Raw genomic sequence first — 19,516 nt, forward strand, 5'->3', positions numbered from 1 at the left:
GCGCTAATGTCTATGGGCGGGAGTGACGATTTACCACTAAACATTTATCAGGTGGCCCATTTGTCCCCTATTATATAAAAAATAAACTAATCAAACCAAGTACTAAAACTAATAACTAGTATACTAGATTGTATACGTACTAACAGCAATAGAGGGTCCAAAGCCAATTTGCTTACATAGAACTTGGTTAAATTATAATCGATTGTTTATTAATTTACTAAGCTTAACTAGCTCTACTATTTTATTTTTCATCTTTAAAAATACCTCACAGTATACTTCAGACGAGGTACACCTCGTTGTCCTTCTCGGTGTTTTGTTCACTCGTTGCTGCTCTGTTACTTACTTACATCTCGGTTACGTAAATCAACAGCGGTCTTTAAGCCCTTTTAGTTTCGGAGATAAGCGTTATTATAATATATAATACTATACATTTATAGTAGCTTATACAAAAGTAGTCATTTATAAATGATAATATACACTCTGAACTGTCTTTTAGATAAATAATAAAATCAAATTTGAATAAAATTAAAAAACGCAGCGTAAAGATAATGTAGTCTGGTGTTACCTTAACATTTCATTTGTTGATCCCATCGGATGACATCCGGAACGCTATGAGATTACTAATGCAATGCATTTCTTAAATACCACAGACTTACTTACAAGCTACCCGGTGTGGTACCACCCGGTTGATACAAATTCTACGTACTACAATACTTTTTTTTCCCATACAAGATTTCCCTTGTACAATTACACTAGCTTATAAGGCTGCATAGCTTGAGGTCCGACTTCAAATCCCGTATGGATAAAAAATATCATGTTTGTATAAAATCGAAAATTCCCTTCCTTAAAGGCCGGCAACGCACCTGCAAGCCCCTCGGTGTTGCAGACATCCATGGGCGGTGGTAGTCACTATCCATCAGGTGAGCCTCCTGCTCGTTGGCCACTTTAAAAAAAAAATCGAAATTTACAAGTTAATGGTAAAGCTCTCGACTCCGAAAGTTGTATTCCGTTTGAACTCCGGTTGTAGTGGATTGTCGTCTTGAAGGATTAGGAGATTGAACCTGTGTGTGACCCTTGAGTACTCCTTTCTTAAGGCTCAAGCTATCTTCATACCAAATTTCATCAAATACAATCAAGTGGTTTAGCCTTGAAAGCGAACAGACAGACAGAGTTACTTTCGTATTAAAAATAATAGTAAAGACCTACACAATGGATATATAGGTATTATTCATAATTTTATTGTTCATAAACGATAAGATTTAGATGTGATCATCCATAAAACATTATGTTGAGAAACTAGATTTGAAATTCGAAATTTAAAAATCAGATTTCTGTCGATATTTATTATCATAAAAAGTATTATAAATTATTTATGCTTTGCTAAACTGACTTAAACTTCAATTGAAACGGTCCAATTGGCATTAGTGGTCACATCTATGGAACTTTTTTAAAAATTAAACGATTTTTTCAATTGAATCGAACATCTTCGTTTTTCTAAAATAAATATAAAAATAAAATTTGAAAATAAATTAAAAATATCATAATTATCATATAATATTTATTAATTAAATAAAGAAGGTTTATATAACTAATATAAATAGCTTTATTACTTGTTATTTATCATTAATGATTCTTGTTAAGCGTAATCATATTTTCCTATAATTTATTTAAATTCGTAACACTTACTAGGTATATTGAATATTTATTAAACGCTGGTTATGCTAATAACATTTTAATATGAATACTCATCAGTATAAATATGTAAATTAAACCAATCTGTTATTTATGACAATTAATAGTAATAAATGTACTTCTATAATAATATTACTTGAAGTTTAAAAGTATAAAATAATGTAATTACAGTAACGACTCAAAATAACTTGTAAAAGGATTTTTGAATAAGGATAATTTTATTTGAATTAAGTGCGGTATAGTTAGACATTAGTCTAACAAAATAAAAAAAAATAAAAAGTCAATGTTCTCAACATTTCAAAGCAATCATAATCGTATTAGAAAACATCTATCAATAAATATGTTTGGCCATTGAATTTTAAATGTATTATAAAGAAACAATAAATTGAATGCCGTTTAAATTCTTTTCATATAATTTGTATGCGATATAAAAATACAACTTTTAAATCGTGTGTTATAATTTTAATATTCATACTTTCCATTTCATGTAATATTGGTGATGCAATAAATATAACAGTGTAACTAAAAAAAAAACAATGCAATAAAAAAGTGAAAAGATAAAGATGACGTCAGAAACGGAAAACAGTTATAAAAATGTCACAGATAATATAACAATCAGCATTGACAGTTCTGATGGCGGGAAAAATGACAGCGAAATTGAAATGGCTGACAATAACGGATGCAAAAATTCAAAGCATGGTCCTTGTGACAAGGATACGTCTAAGGATTTACTGGGAATTCCTAGACAGGGGCACAGGATGTCATTTATGGAAGAGGAGAACGTTAAAGAGAGGATTAGATTGTCCTTATTAAAGCAGTGTTCCGCCATTTTGAAACAGGGAGATGAAAGGTACAATAAGGAGTCCTTGCATCGCGCCTTTCAAGATGAGGTATGTATATATATTTTTATTGTAGGGGTAAAAAAAATATGTGCATATAATGTATGAATTCTTATTATTATTATCTATATATTGTAAACGAATATCTGTCACTTTGTATATTTATCTTTATAATATTATATATTTAACCTTGCAACATGAAAATTGTCGATGTATATCCTCGTCGATCGTCATGGCGGGAACTTTCAATGATAAAATTTCTCCCCCAAAAGGGTGAAATTGCAGATGAAAGGTCGTATCTAAGTTCAAAAGAAAACTGCTACAGTATTTATTCGAAAATACATCACCCTACATAGTGAAATTGGGGATGAAAGTTTGGGGTTCCATTTGTAAGTACAATACCAATAATTCAATATTTTCCGATGAAATATTCCATTACCGGCTTGTAATCAAATAAAAAGCTATCATCATTATAGGTTCGTTAGTCAAGAAATATATAATCACAAGAACTTTGAATTTTTGTTTTGACACGTCTATCGTCTAAATTTGAGGCGGGTGCAGTAATACTCACACTTTCTCAGAAACATGCTGAACCTTTTGGTTTTATGTGTATTTGCTTAGTCGGTTTTTTATTTAGGCATTAGAAATAAAATATCCCCATTTATTAGTATATATATGACGTGAACTACCCTCATAACATAAAAATACATAAGCAGCCCGTAAATGTCCCACTGCTGGGATAAAGGCCTCCTCTCCCTTTGAGGAGAAGGTTTGGAGCATATTCCACCACGCTGCTCCAATGCGGGTTGGCGGAATACACATGTGGCTGAATTTAGTTGAAATTAGACACATGCAGGTTTCCTCACGATGTTTTCCTTCACCGCCGAGCACGAGATGAATTATAAACACAAATTAAGCACATAAAATTTCAGTGGTGCCTGCCTGGGTTTGAACCCGAAATCATCGGTTAAGATGCACGCGTTCTAACCACTGGGCCATCTCGGCTCGACGAACTACCCTCGACGAAGAATAAAATTGGTAAATTTAAAATACATAAAGTTCTTTAAACACTTATTATATCAGAAATAAAACCAAATTAAATTATATTTCATTCGGGTTATTACCGTTAATGTTTATTGGATTGTCATCGAGAAGCGAAATCGGCCTTGAATATTGAAAGCTCACTAAATGAGCGTTTGTTTGAGCAAAACACTACGAAATTACACGATGATTTATTATATTATTTATTTCTTTACGATACATATAATTAATGACGTATTGTAAATATACCGTTGGTATTTTTTTTTAATTAACTCTCCAAAACATAATTTTAAAATCACTCATACAAACATATTATCTCGTAGACTTCCTGTGGTAGTTCCATTTAAAAGTTATCCTGGCATTCTGGGCAAGGGGTTAGGATAAACTTTTTAAATTATTCTGCTCTCGTCGACTATTACTTCGTGTGCTAATTCTTAAGCTCATCATACGTTATGAAAATCAAGTGAAATGTTCTGTTAAAAATAGGTCGAGCTAATCAAGTCATTTTAAAGAGTAAAGTCATGTGTCCTTTTGAGGAAAGGACACCCCGCCATATTTGCTTTTCCATTTTATTAGAATAAAAATATGAAACAGTCTTAGCATCTAAAATTCAAACAAATAAAAATGGCAAACATTGCAGAAAGGTTAAACACAATCTGATTTAATTCAAATAAAAGTTAAAAATCTTTCATTTTTATTCTTCAATAAGCAGCCCGTAAATGTCCCACTGCTGGGATAAAGGCCTCCTCTCCCTTTGAGGAGAAGGTTTGGAGCATATTCCACCACGCTGCTCCAATGCGGGTTGGCGGAATACACATGTGGCTGAATTTCGTTGAAATTAGACACATGCAGGTTTCCTCACGATGTTTTCCTTCACCGCCGAGCACGAGATGAATTATAAACACAAATTAAGCACATGAAATTTCAGTGGTGCCTGCCTGGGTTTGAACCCGAAATCATCGGTTAAGATGCACGCGTTCTAACCACTGGGCCATCTCGGCTCTCAATTATTCTTCAATAAAATATGTTAATTATTATGAATAATAAAATAATTAAGTCAGTTACTCTACAGTGTTCAATTACTGTCTCGCTCATTTAATAGCTCACATGGCTATAGATCCCAGGTTTGAATCCCTGTTAAGACATGGTCAGTATCAGCCTACAGTATGGCTGTACACTTCTGTGCCTCGGATAGCACGTCAAACCATTTGTCCTGCGGCTAAGCTCTCCGTCACATCTATGAGAGAAACATAATTAACGTTTGAATGGTTAATAAAAAAAGCTACGACGAGATCGAATTACTCGTTCGTAGGAAGTAAACAATATATTTTTTATGTATAAAAACACATAAACTAATTGTACATCAATGATTTATACACTCACTCATACATACACACACACACACATACACACACACACACGTCCCTCTGACACGAGTATGAATCATGCTCACTAGAGAGACCCAACCTAAAATATGCTATGTAAATTGTGGTAACGAATAAATAAAAAAAAAAAAAAAAGATGAGAGAAACAATGAGAAAGAACAACTATGTGCTCGAGACTGACCTCCTCGATAAGAATCAGGGGAATATTATTATTAAAGATTTAATATTAAAATGAAGGGCAAGCATTGTCACCCGCAGGTCACAGCGATCAAAATAACGGTCGTAAATGAAGATTCAGGAGAATGGTATTGTTTATTTCCTTGTATTGCGAATTTAATTTGACATCGTAAAATTTGATTACGTTAAGAAATACTCGCAACATTAATGAGGGTTACCACGAAAAAGTTTAAAATAACAGGACAATATCTTTTTTTTAATATATATTTTATGGTTTTTATAATATTTTCGGTTATAAGTGGGATCGCCAACTCTCTTGCTACTCTCTGGGTATTACCCACCCTATGGGGAAGGCCTTTGTCCAGCAATGGACTGATCCAAGCTGAATATGTTAAAGTAGGGTAAATGATAAGGAAGCAGAATATTATTGAGTCATAGAATGGAATGGTTGTTTTTCATTCAAATACTGCGGCGTGATGTGGGCACAGATTTATACAATAATATTAGCGTGCTGTCTCGTTAGTCTAGTGGCTAGATGCAAGGCCGTAGATCCCAAGGTCATACATTCAAGCTTTTGGTTGGACCGCCAAAAAGTTATTGGATTTTTCTGTCGAAAAAAAAAATTGCAGTAGCTGTTCTGTTCGCGCTTTCTAAAGCATATAAAGCTGTTGGTCCTGTGCCTAAACATATATGTCCTGCGTCGTTAGTCTCCTTTGTGATCGGCCGCGTTGTCGAAATCGGTCAGGTGAACATAATTATCATTTGCGTATATATGTGTTTTACGTCCTTATCATAAATTGTGATCGTGTACAGCTCATTAAAGTGACCACAACATTCACAATATACTTTGTTTCTGTTATATTAAATATTCTAACAAAGTAGTTCCAATACCACAAATCGTTATTCTTAAGATAAAATCTTAACGTTATTATAAAGTTTAAGCAATTACGTTTCAAATTACAAAATAAGTGACTAATGATCATAAATAATATTAAATGTATTTGCAATAAAATAATGATTTAATCAATATCATTTTATTGAATAGAGTCAAGTCGTGTTAGGATCAATTTTGATTGGTTCACATTTATCCTTCCTCTATTACTGCAATTAGCATTAGTATCAGTGATACCTAAGATAAAATCTTAATAAATTAGGATACTCTAACAACCTGCAACCAGTATCTCATCACTGGACTTCTGTTCGAGACCATGGATTTTTTTTCAACACCATATACATCCTTCTTTCATTCTAAATACAATTTATTTCAGCGCGGGATGAATTCCAAAGCTTATTATTATCTTAGTCTATTTGAAATACAAAGTTTAAAATCGTTATTAAAATAAGAAAATTAATTGCAAAATTGTTTTCTTACGTTAATATATAGAAGCAAAATATTTTAGACACGAAATGTAAACGAAATAAAAAAAAAAAGACTACGGTACGGTACGGCGAAACGAAGTTGCATTATCTTTATATCATATATTAAACGACAGACACAATAAAATAGATTAACAATTTTTTAGAATATTAAAATGACAAGAAATACAATTGTGATTAAAACGTCCTGTGTATTCACTAGTTCAATAGTTAAGTTGATGGTAAATCTAATTCAATAATTGATAAATAATAAATGAGCATCTTTGATGAACCTAATGTTTGATATTTGGTAACATAATGACGATGTATGGACATAGTGGTCCATTCACCATAATTCTCAAAACGAATATACCACACACCACTAATATACGTACCTACTCTGCTTCATTGGGCGATAAAAACGAATATTAGTAATTGCCAATATTATTTATAGAAAAAGTTAGGTTAGCATTTTTTCTCTGCCTTCTTAAAATAAAACAAAATTTACAACCTGTCCTTCAATATTCAAAATGATGGTACCCTTCGTTACCTCTTGTCATAATTAATTTAACATAAACTTGGCAAGGAATTCAAATTGCTTCAATTAAGTTGCTTGTTCGCAAAATGCTTGAAATTTGGTAATAACTAGAATATTTATTGACGTGTAATATGCCAAACGTGAGAAGAGAAGGGAGATGTTTATGTTTTTTGATGCTAAATTATTCATAATTAACATGAACTCATGGTTTTTAATTTTAATGCGTATAAAGTAAACCTTTGAAGATGGGCAAACGGGTCATCTGATGGCTAGTAGACACCACCACCCAAAGAATGCAATGACATCAAAAATCCCTTACACTGTCAACTCGTCACCACGAAGGTCTGGGAATTATGTTCCTTGTGCCTGTAGCCTGTACCTTTCAAACCGGAATACAATAATACTAAATGTAACTGTTTCTTAGAATATGTGATGCGTCGATATTATTTTAATAACTTATATTAAAAACTTGTCATAAAATTTGTATTTAGTATTCATTCGAAAATTAATTAGATTTTTTCGTATTATACAATTTTTTGGGTAGAGCTACTGAGTATCTTGCATTTCAAACTAGAGATATATTTATATTTAATTTAATCTCCGTAATTAACAGTTAAGAATTGTTTATAAAAAAAAAATAATATAGCATTAGCATTAGCAGCCTGTAAATTTTCCGACTGCTGGGCTAAAGGCCTCCTCTCCCTTTGAGGAGAAGGTTTGGAGCATATTCCACAACGGTTGGCGGAATACACATGTGGCAGAATTTCGTTGAAATTAGACACATGCAGGTTTCCTCACGATGTTTTCCTTCACCACCGAGCACGAGATGAATTATAACCACAAATAAAGTACATGAAAATTCAGTGGTGACCTAACCTAACCTAACCACTGGGCCATTTCGGCTCTTGAACTATATATTTTTATAATAATTTTAAACATTATTTATTTAACAAGAATAAGTTTGCGTATCAAATATATTATATATTTTTAACTATTCGATTAAATTCATAATATTGTTTAAGGCCGTTATTGTTGCATCATATATACAGTTGGACAGTCAACCTTAGACGAGTGGCCCACACAAGTAGTCAGTCAAGACATGACTTATAGGCGAACCTTGTCAACGGTTTAATAAATACTATAGATATGAAGATTAAATTGATACAATGCTACGAGTACTGCAATGAATATATCGTGACCTTGATAATGTCACGCTGGTGCTTACTTCGGTAATGCTTAAGTCGTGACGGTAGGTATCAGATGCGTGTCACGTTTGATCGTCAATCGTGTGAGCTTAGTGTGAAATATACCACTTAATACGCGGCTTAAAACGATTTTTTATTGTATTATAGTGATATTAAGTTGACTTATAATAATAAACAAGACATAGCACTATATTTGATTTAAAACATTCGATCGTAGGCACAAAGGACACAACATCTTATTTCCCAAGGTTCAGGGCCGCACAGTGAGTTTAGGGAGCCCTGGGCTAGTAATACTTAGAGGCCCCACTTAAGACACACATGAACGTAAACTTGAATTAAATTAATTGAAAGGGTTTGATTAATTTCAGGATTCGCAGGGCTGCAAGCCATATATCTGTTTAATTTAATAAACTGATGGATTATTTCGCATTATCGTCTATTTTTCACTTTGACATGTCTTGGCTGGGGGCTCCTTGAATCCACGGGGCCCTGGACTGAAGCTCAAACAGCCTTACGGTAGATCCGGCCCTACCAAGGTTAGTTGCGTATTGGCGATTTGCGGTGGTGACCACTTGTCAGCAGGTGGCCCATTTGCCCGTCCGCCTACCTATAATATATGTACTTATTGTATATGACTTATTTTATTATATAAGTTATTTTTATTTTATTAATCCATGTTATTATGTTGTACACAATTTATCCTTATTTCTACAGAAATCGTTAGATCATTTAAAAATAATTACCTTTATATAAGTGCTTTAAAGCGAGCTTACTTTAGTAGGTTGGTACATAATTCCAGCGGGCGTTGTCTTTTTAAATATTGAAATATAGTTTATTTTTCTTGCACGTTTTATGATCAACGAATATCGAACCAAAAGTTAAACATTTGACTTAAATTCTAGATTGTTCTATTATATGAAACTTGATTCATTGTTTTGTAAACACTAATCAATATTCTAAAAAAAAGTAAATTATTAATCATATATTTCACAACTAGTACGATACTGTAGTAAGTTTAATTATGGCCGAGCAATTGAGGTACCTGGTGGTATCTGGTCACCAATCCCACAGTCAAAGCGCTGCCAACCATTAGATTCAGACGGTACATGTATCCATTGAAATTACACTTACTTATTCTCCTTTCAAACCAGAGCACATTTACACATAATATTGATGTTTGGCGTTAAAATAATCGAAGTATGGGAACTATTCTTCCAGGGGAGCAAGTATAAAGCCATACTTCCAGCTAAAATATCATCAACAGTATATCGAAAGCTTCAAGAGCTGAACAATAAAGAGATCATTTTTCGACATTTAAGTTTTCGGATTCGCTGACATTTAAGTGGAGATTGATTCTTTAGAAAAAAATATAGTTTACTTTTAAAGAATACTTCGATAGGCTCGGGAAGAACCGGTCTGATTTGTTGAATGACTTTTAAATTAGATAGCCCATTTAGGGTGGTTATGGGCTATAAATTCACTTTATTAGCCAATCTTACGACCTAAAGAGAATATGAGTTAATTTAGACTCACCACTCACTAGCCAGGCTAAGTCCTGCTGCTGAATGCTTGAGACCTATTCCACCACACATCCTCAATAAGTACGTATTGGGTTAAGATGCACACGTGACAGAATTTCAATAGACATATTTACGATGTTTTCCTTCAAACCCTAAATTAGTTGGATTATAAACATATATTAAACACCTGACAAATCAGTGATACTTGCCTGGGTTTGAACCCGCAATCTTTGCTTAAGATAAAAAGTAGCTTCTAGAAAATACGTGTAGGTTTAAATGTATCATTTAATTGGTCATTATCACAGCTAGCTACGATTTTGATCATCTCATGTTTCATTAAATAAAATTCTCTATCTCCCTCTAACACACGAATATCAACCAACTTATAATAATAAATAATGCATGAACGTCAGGCTATATCGATCGCACTCTAATGATCTATCTACCGAAGATCTATAGATCAGTGATCAACGGACTAGTGATGTATGTACGTGCAGTGTTTACGAGTTACGATCACAACGTTTATGGTTAGAGGTATAGTTAGATCGGAGGTTGAATGAGAAACTCACGGAATGTAAAAAAAATTTAATCGTTTTTAGAAGTTCCCTAATAAGGGAATGATGACGGATACGTGTATTAATATTAATAATATATATGTTTTTATCTGTACACTGTAATATCTGTGGGCTTCTGGTATTATTTCTTTAGGTCCAGCTGGACTTAATCATCAAACTTTTAATAAAACATTAAATTATTTGTAAAATAGTTTCTATTTGTGCATTATGTTTTCAAAATAAACACTTTATAGCATATATAAATAAATATAAATCTACAAGGGAAAATATGGATGACAAAAGACGCGGAATTAGTGAGCACATTTAGCGCTTTCCTTGTGAATGAAAGCAAATAAAAATAAACTATTCAAGTATGTTCTTAGCACCAGTACTTGTGTAATACAAGTAGTCTAATAAAGTCTACTTGTATTCAATATATTTTGTTCATGAGCCGAAACACTCGTAAGTCGGCATTTTACAAAATTAATTAGTTGAAAGTAAATGAACTACGGTACGATTCGGAATATTTTGTATTTATAGTAAGTAGGTGGACTGACAAAAATAATTCACTTGGTTGGTGGCTTTGTGCAAGCCCGTTTGGATAGGTACCACCTACTCATCAGATGTTCTACCGCCAAACAATAATAGTGTTGTGTGGGTTTGAAGGGTGAGTGAGCAAGTGTAACAACAGACTCAAGGAACATAACATCTTAGCTCTTCTAGTATAGGTTGTGGTGACCACTTACCACCAGTTGGCCCATTTGTCCGTCCACCTAACTAATACATATAAAAAATGAAACCTGGTCGTTATTGGTCACAACGCCCACAGACATTGGTACTGTAAGAAATATTGACCATTTCAACGTCAATGCGCTACCAACCAAGGGAATTAAGATCTCATCTCTTTATGCCTATCGTTGGTGTTTCTGCTAACCTTCAAACCGGAACACAACAATATAAGTGTTATTTTTTGGCGGTAGAATATGTGACGAGGTAGTACAGTCCAGAAGCTCAAAGATCTGCCACCATTAAATTATAAAATTAATGAAATGAAATGTGAGATTCTTTTGACATCTGGTTGAATCTTTGACATATTTTGATAACGTTTTGTTTTATAAAATGCATGGGTACTATAATTGAGACTGACATCTATAGATACCTGTATATTGAGTCAACAAAAACCTCTTCTTTTCTTGTTGACGGTTTCTTTTGCAATTATTTATTATCATCTATACCTTTTGCACTTCAATCAAGAAAATATATACGTTACAAAGATATAAAAATATTAAAAAAGTAGTATGAAGAGCAGTAGACAGCTTTTTTGCTAAGAAGCGATCTACTTCAGCCAATTTTTGGGTATGGATCTAATTGTAAAACATGGGAGAACACGCAATATAAACATAAGTAAATATTTAGATTCATATAAATTAAATTATCTGCTCATAAAATAATCACAATTAATAAATTCCATGTCCAAAGATCAAAGTTAGACATTCGACTTAGCACAGTTCATTTTAAAAATAATTGAAATTCAAATCGCCTTCCAACACTGAACCGACATGTGACAGTCAATAAACCATTATGATTGGTTGATCCAAATATGCAACTGACCAATCACATTAAATCACACCGACATGACCTACATCGCTAATACCTACGTGATCTTTTAAGGTAGTAAGTAGTATTCATTAGGCTGGTGTCTGACTGAATTAGCGATCGTGAAGGTCAGCCGTATTAATTTCGCATGTGGAGTTTGATGGCAATCTGTGATGGTGATATTTTAAATATGACTGAACCAGTTCATGATTTAATTAGGTGTTCACTCACGACCCTTAAAACACAACCGCAATTACAGTTAACACTTGTTACAATTACGTGCTAATTGCAATAAAACAAAAAGTTCCAAAAATACCAACACTATATTTGATAAGGCACTCCTATATAATTATATGTATATATCAGTGTAGCCAAACGTTAGCGTGATAAAAAAAATACTTTGACATTTAAAATTTTAGTGAGATGGCCCAGTGGATAAAACACGTGGATCAAATTCCGCAAGTTTAAATCCGGGCCAGTATCAATATTCTCACAAGTCTATAGTCAGATTGATTCATTTCATTGTCGGCGGTTATCACACATGGACTCGAGATTCGACGGCCCGAAAGACCGTATTATTATATATTATAGTTATATTTTCAAAGCTTATGTACGTATGAGAGTTTATTTATTCCTTCATAACATCGATATACAATTTAGTATCGTTGTCGTAATCCTTACATCATTCCGAGTTACACCGTGAGACTTCTGCCTATAAATTCAATATTAAAAAAAATAATACTATTAAAGGTATTTTTGAATTTTGAACATAAATAAAAATGTATACGCTGGTTTCAATTGTTAATTATATAAAATCAATTTCTAAAGAGCAATTACTTCATATCTAGTCGTTTTTTCTCGGTTGTTAAATAAATTCAATTTGATATTGAAAAATAGCTATTCCAAAGTGCTTGTAAGAGCTAACTTTTATAAAGTATATTCTCATGATGGTAGGTTTAACTTTAATTAATTAATTAAGTACGATATTAAAATGTTTGTAAGAGCTCCGATTTTATGCTCTGCGATGTATGCCTCGTATACTATATCGATAGTAGTCTAGACTAGCGAGCAAAATACTACATCGAGAGCATCGACCGTGACACATTAAATCTCCAAAAGAAATCTGTATGATCAATAATAATTTAATTAATGAATAAATTACCAACGGCGGGTATGTCAAGGTCGTCGTGGAAATAAAACATTTGTTATTTGTAACATGTTTATAGAATTACATAAACTTGTAAGACTACCTATGTCGCTCAAAACGAATGCCACGATTTAATTACATATATTTTTTTCTCGATACAAAGCCAAGATGGCTCAGTAGTTAGTATTACTGTACTATCAAGCCTTAAGTTCATTGGAATTTTCATGTATTCGACGTTAAAGATTTTTTGTATATTATCAGGTAAACCACATGATATAGGCTTTATATCGTCTCTTCAAACAGATAGGTGAGCAAAGTCAGCAATGGAATACGGATGATCGTCAAAAAATGAGTTCTCAGAACCATGCAGTCATTATTAAATATACCAAAAATACTTATACTTCGTATTACGCATGTATTCTTTGTAGTTTCAAGTGATACAATGCGTATTCAAACTCTAGGTAGATCTATTGGTTTAATTATGATGAGATAACAAGCTGACAGATCGAGTCACTTTCGCATTTATAATATTCGAAACTATACTGATAAACAAGATTTTCCAGGTGTTGTGGACACCTTGTTGAGTTTTTAAACATTGACGCGTGGGTTAAAACATGATACTGACTGCGTATAGTACCGTTGTCTCGGAACTCCCACAACCCACACACGCGTTTAAGGCCCCAGGGTCATGCCTGTGACCTGTGAGGTGGCCGGCAGACGGCCCCAAATTATGCCGCTCCAGGCCTACTCGGCTGATAGGGAACTATTAAAGGTCGGTCGCGTTAAAAACAGGAAGTCTTCGGCTTTAATGTATTCGTATAATGTAAATATACTATACACTTAAGTATTTTAATTCAAACATTTTTTTTTGTTTTATAATCAATAGAGGACGCACTTGCGCGTTAAATAATATAATTGATACACGTTTAACGAAATAGTGAAATCTATTTTATACTCAGGGAATAAGACCAAAAATCAAAGAGCTGTTCATCTTATCGAAGAAATCTAATAGAAGATTGTTATCTCGGAGATGTCATGCACCTGCTCGGCTTCCGTTCTGTGGAAACTCTGAAAGATTGTAGATAGAATCTAAGATGATAGATAATCATTTAGTGATATATATCATTTTAATTAATTTATCAGAAAGCTGAGATGGCTCTAAGGGAGCACAGGAATTTAAAACATATTGAATTTTTATTTATTTAATTTCTCTTTATAATTTATCTGGTACTCCTTTCTTTCATTTAAAAACCAACATTTATATCTGTTGCAGTTGGTTAAAAAATTGATGTATGTTATTCAAGAATAGTTATAGTTTCGTTATAGTTTCGTACTGTCATATTTTTGCTTAATTATTATATACCCATTCATATTGTTTAACATGATCAAAAAAATTCAACTAATTTAAAATCTCCTTTCATGTTTGGAATAGTTTTCGACTACCTTCCAAACTAGAGTAACTTCCAAACTGTTACTTGTTCTTTTAAAATAAATGTAAATAAATGTTCGGGTGCAAAAGTTTATTAAGCAATTAGTTATTAGGCACGTAATATTGACCTATTGCCTATTTTCTAAAATTTCAAATAAAACTCGTTCACCGGTTTTTCTGCTCTGGATCTGGACTATTTTTTAGGCTGTTCGCGGTATTTGTATTGACTGTCAATATTGTGAATTGTGAGAAACATGAAACTGACAAGCTCGCCAGTACTCCGAGGACTTGAACGCATCTGTCAGTTTTTATCCGTCGAGTGAAGTACATGGGAAACACGCGGCCAAGCGTGGGCGATGAGGGAGGCAGATATTGTTTAAGAGTTCAAGAAAAAAAATATTCGAAAGATTCATCGTTATATTATTAATATTTTTGCAATTGTTCAAACGCTAAAAGGTTTTCTGTCAAACGAAAAACAAAGATGCGGATGCGGATTGATAATTAATCAAATATACCTCAGTGTCTTGAGACGAAAGTGTATGAACAGTGCGTGTTGCCGGTGATAACCTACGGTGCCGAGACGTGGTCTCTAACTGTGGGCCTTTTAAGAAGGCTCAGAGTCACTCAGCGAGCTATGGAGTGGGCTATGGTCGGCGTTTTTCTACGTGATCGAATCAGAAACGAGGAGATCCGTAGACGAACAAAGGTAACCGACGTAAGCGAGTCAGCGAGCTGAAGTGGCAATGGGCAGGGCACATTGCTCGAAGGACTGATGGCCAATGGAGCAAAAAAGTTCTCGAGTGGAGACCACATACCGGCAAACGCAGCGTAGGGCGCCCTCCCCGCAAGATGGACGGTCAAGTCCGCGGGGTGTCGCTGGATGCAGTCACTCACCGGTCAAGGTGGAAGTCATTGGGAGAGGCCTATGCCAGCAGTGGACGTCTTACGGCTGTATGTAAAATTCAAATGGATATGTATGCATATGATGATATTAAGATGTACTCGGCTATTATCTGGATACAGTCTTAAGCTAAAATAATCTACAGCCTTAACCATAACAACATCAAGTCAAAAATATTTGTAGCCTTTATTTTAAACATCGTAAAGCAGACTCGCTGTTGTGACAGTGACCATCAAATACTTATTAGTCACTGCTCCCAATAGATACTGGCACTGTAAATTATAGTAACGATCCCATCAAAAACAAAATAAAATTTATTCGAGTAATCTTTACAAGCACTTCTAATCGTCATTTTGCTAACTATATTAAATGAAGCAACCACCGGTTTGGAATGTAGATTCTACTGAAAAGAACCGACAAGCTCAGTAGTTACTCTTTTTCAACATTTATATTACTTATATGTAGTGCTGTTTAGCGGTAGAATACACAATACCATGAACTCATCGTGTTTTCACAGATGGGCTTACACAGAGCCTTACCACTTAGTATTCAAAACCTCTATCTACCTATGATGTACCGACCGACCGATTAATAATGACATGTAATACCTGCAAACAGATATATATTACTTTATATTTCTACAAACTCACGGCCTTTAATTTCCATGATATGATATTAATCACATGTTGATTACATTCGGACACAATGTAATCACTAACGCCCGCTCCAGCTCACTAAGCCGAATCTAATTAAGAATTAGAATAACATCAAAGTGCCGACCGAATTTACATAATCCTCTGTACGTAATATCGATTTAAGTGATATCAATCCACTGATCTACTTTCAAGCTTCGATATACGTTTGTAAGCAGCGCGAAGTATTTATACGTCCGATTTAAAATGTTTAAGATGACTGTTTTCCTGGACGTTAATACTTTAAAAAAAACAACTAAAATTTAAAAGATAACATAAATGTTTTATGAACTTTAATAAATGGATAGTAAAAAAAAAAATTTTTAATCTGAAGTTTTAAGGACGAGCACATGTTGGAGGTTGGTGGTCACCAACGTCCATAGACAATGGCGCTGTAAGAAATATTAACCATTTCTTCTATCTCCAATGGACCCCAAACCTCGGGAAGTACGATGCTATGCCACTTGTGCCTGACTTTTCAAACCGGAACACAACTGACTGACTGACTGACTACTGTTTTTTGGCGGTAGATATCTACCGTCAAGTTAATAAAAATAAATTCCATATATTTTTTACATAATACAATTATAAATGATATATCTGTAAAAGCTTGCCGACACTGATACATTTTAAAGCACTTATAAGCTGATATCTCAAAGTTGTAATCGTTTTAATTGTAACAAACCAAAAGTAATTTAACCAATCAATCAAAGAGTCCAAAAACATCAGGAGGAGATCACGATCGCTGTTTGTGTTTATATCATAACACCGATAGCATATATAAAGTCAATGAGAACTTCACAAAACTTGAAACTAGAATATTTGACCAACCGCCATTTTGAATTGATGACGTCAAATAGTGGTGGAGTTTAATTGCAACTCTTCTGGATTTATATACAAGAGCGAATTAACCTTGCGTGTCTTCTGTTTGCTTACAAGGCAGGCACCAGTTCAGTCGACTACATACATCCCAGAAAAATGAGTCAATTTATAATTCAAACACAAATTAAATTAATTGACTATTTAAAAAGACAAGACAAAATTAGTAACGCAATACCGGAAGTTAATCATGTAGTAAAATTAAAAAGTCGTGACGAATTTCTACCTAAGAAACAAGTCTATCTTTATTAGAGCATATTTCTAAAAGTGCTTGTTTGTATGGGACATAGTCACTACTTACCTTTAGATAATTAGAAATAATTACCTTTCCGTTTTTGGTCTGTCTTCCTTAGCAAGATAGAAAAAGACTCATACGTCAAAATGAGGATGCTTCTTCACGTGTCAATTCACTTTTATCATAAAATTATAATTGGAAAAAAATAGCAAAAATCAACATGATAGTTTACCCAAAATCTCGACCACTTAAATTTTATAATTGTATATTAATAACAAAATAATAAATATAAATTCTTCGACCCTGCTAGGATTCGAACCTGGAATCTTCTGATCCGTAGTCAGACGCGTTATCCGTTGCGCCACAGGGCCAGAGTTCAGATGATGAGATAGGTAAAATATGTCATTCTATTTTTAATCTAATTTGAGTCTTTAAAGCAATAATTAAATATTACAGCTATGCTGTAATATTTAATTATTAAATTGTAATATTTAATTATTAATATTTAAAAATTAAATTAATATGTCCGGTGGAGATTCGAGACAAATTTGTTTTCATACACGGAATAAGTTTTAAACCTAATGATATCAACGGAAGCAAAACAAACGTTATATGTCGTAAATGACCCACTACTGGGCAAAGAGAAATTACTTAAAAATCTAAATCAAAATATTATTTATTCAAGTAAGAACATAAACTCACCATGCACGAACGAATGACATGTTACAGTAAATAATAAAATTAAACCTACCACCGGTTCGGAGCCTCACGTGAATAACCAACGAGGAACTTAAGTTACTCTTTTCCACCATTGTAATTGACTACAAGTAAAAAAAACATATATGCTAACTTCACGCTTTTTTTTATCATATATATATGTGATCTCGTAACAATAAAACGCCCTTTTTATCGAAATTTTTGTTTTCATAAAATTTCAATTTAATAATAGACAAGGTAAACAAATATTCATTATAAATTCGATTCATGCCCGGCGCCCGCTACAGACCATCCTACTAAATCCGTCAACTCAGACATAACTTCCCCATAAACGAGCCGAGCTGCACGAAGGCGACATGGGATTTATAGCTCATGATAATAGGAATCTTGTCATCGAGTCGAAGACCTAAAGCGGACTCGATCATCGCTTATCACATAATTACACCGTATATGTAGCCACCGATCCACCATATTAATATCTTTGCGGTATAATCGTGAATGAAAAAGTCTGTTAGTACGTCTGTGTTCATTAATGGTTCCTTATAAGCTACAGAAGGTACCGCGGGCTAGATTGTTTTTTCACGTTACGAGTATTATAATCTAAGCATAACTCGTTTTTACTCGCAGCTCGCGTTGAATTAGAAAGTCATTACTTTAAACTTAGACTACTTTTTATCCGACGTTAATGACACAAGAACCGTAATGCGTTTCGTATATGATATGTATGTCAATATATTATAATATTTTTCTAGGAATGAAATGTTAAATTAATCACATAATTCATTGATCTCATGTGAAAAATTGGGGGTGATGAGAGTCAAATTAGAATATGATAGGAATGTCAATGTTTTGTTGTATACAACATAAATATTTATAAGTAATTTTATAAAATTAGATCTTTTTAGAATATAATCTTTTCACTTGTAAATGTCATGTACTAAGCAATTAAGGCGGTATTTATCAATATTTACATATCAGAGAGATCAGAAATCATGTCGATGTAACGCATGTATAGTCCCACCCAGACTGTGCTCCGCTAATGGCTTGGCTGTGCTCTTCTCAGTAGGCGAAGGTGATTTTGCCCTTTGCACTCAGCAGGAGTAATGTGGCACTTGGCCGAAGGGCATCCATCCTACTTGTAGAATGTCGTGCAAAAATGCATTTTCCAGCGATAAAAAAGGTCATCAAACAAGTCCGACTTCGATGTGAGAACTAGTTTACAAAATAGGTGTTAAAGAAACTAAGCATCGTTAATGTGATTGTGAGGCGATTAACATATCTGCATGCTCTTTCGCGCGGCATTTAGGGATCCTTGTGTGCAGTCTGAATGTGTAAAATTAAAGTTTATTCAATGAGAAAACAAACTTTCGAATTAGACTTGTAGTTCCCGAGAGTATCTCAATCGTACAAATTCTATAGCTTTATAGCATGCTCAATCTTATAAACCAATAGGACGGCACTCCCTACAGGAGTGTAAATACTTGTTAATTTTAAAGTTCGGCCTGCTACTTGGAATATGTTGACAGAAAAACACAATTTTTTTTTATCGCTCCGACCTGAGAATTTGACACAGGGCCTGCTTTAACAGCCTTATAAATTTGCGATTAGTCTAT

The 19,516-nt window shown here is 33.7% G+C and overlaps 1 protein-coding gene and 1 non-coding gene across 2 annotated transcripts in view; one reads left to right on the plus strand and one right to left on the minus strand.

Moving 5' to 3' along the window:
• LOC125072772 (NADPH oxidase 5) overlaps window positions 1-19,516 on the plus strand; it is a 61,967-nt gene that overhangs the window by 3,691 nt on the left and 38,760 nt on the right. The window contains exon 2 of the mRNA XM_047683463.1: window positions 2,210-2,582. Within this exon, the coding sequence (XP_047539419.1) occupies window positions 2,256-2,582 (327 nt within the window). The 5' untranslated portion in view covers window positions 2,210-2,255. The remainder of the gene's footprint in view (window positions 1-2,209; window positions 2,583-19,516) is intronic.
• Window positions 17,485-17,557, minus strand: Trnar-acg. The gene has a single exon. It is a non-coding gene; the product is annotated as a tRNA-Arg (tRNA).

This window comes from Vanessa atalanta, chromosome 22 (assembly GCF_905147765.1).
Source record: "Vanessa atalanta chromosome 22, ilVanAtal1.2, whole genome shotgun sequence".
Classification (NCBI taxonomy): Eukaryota; Metazoa; Arthropoda; class Insecta; order Lepidoptera; family Nymphalidae; genus Vanessa; species Vanessa atalanta.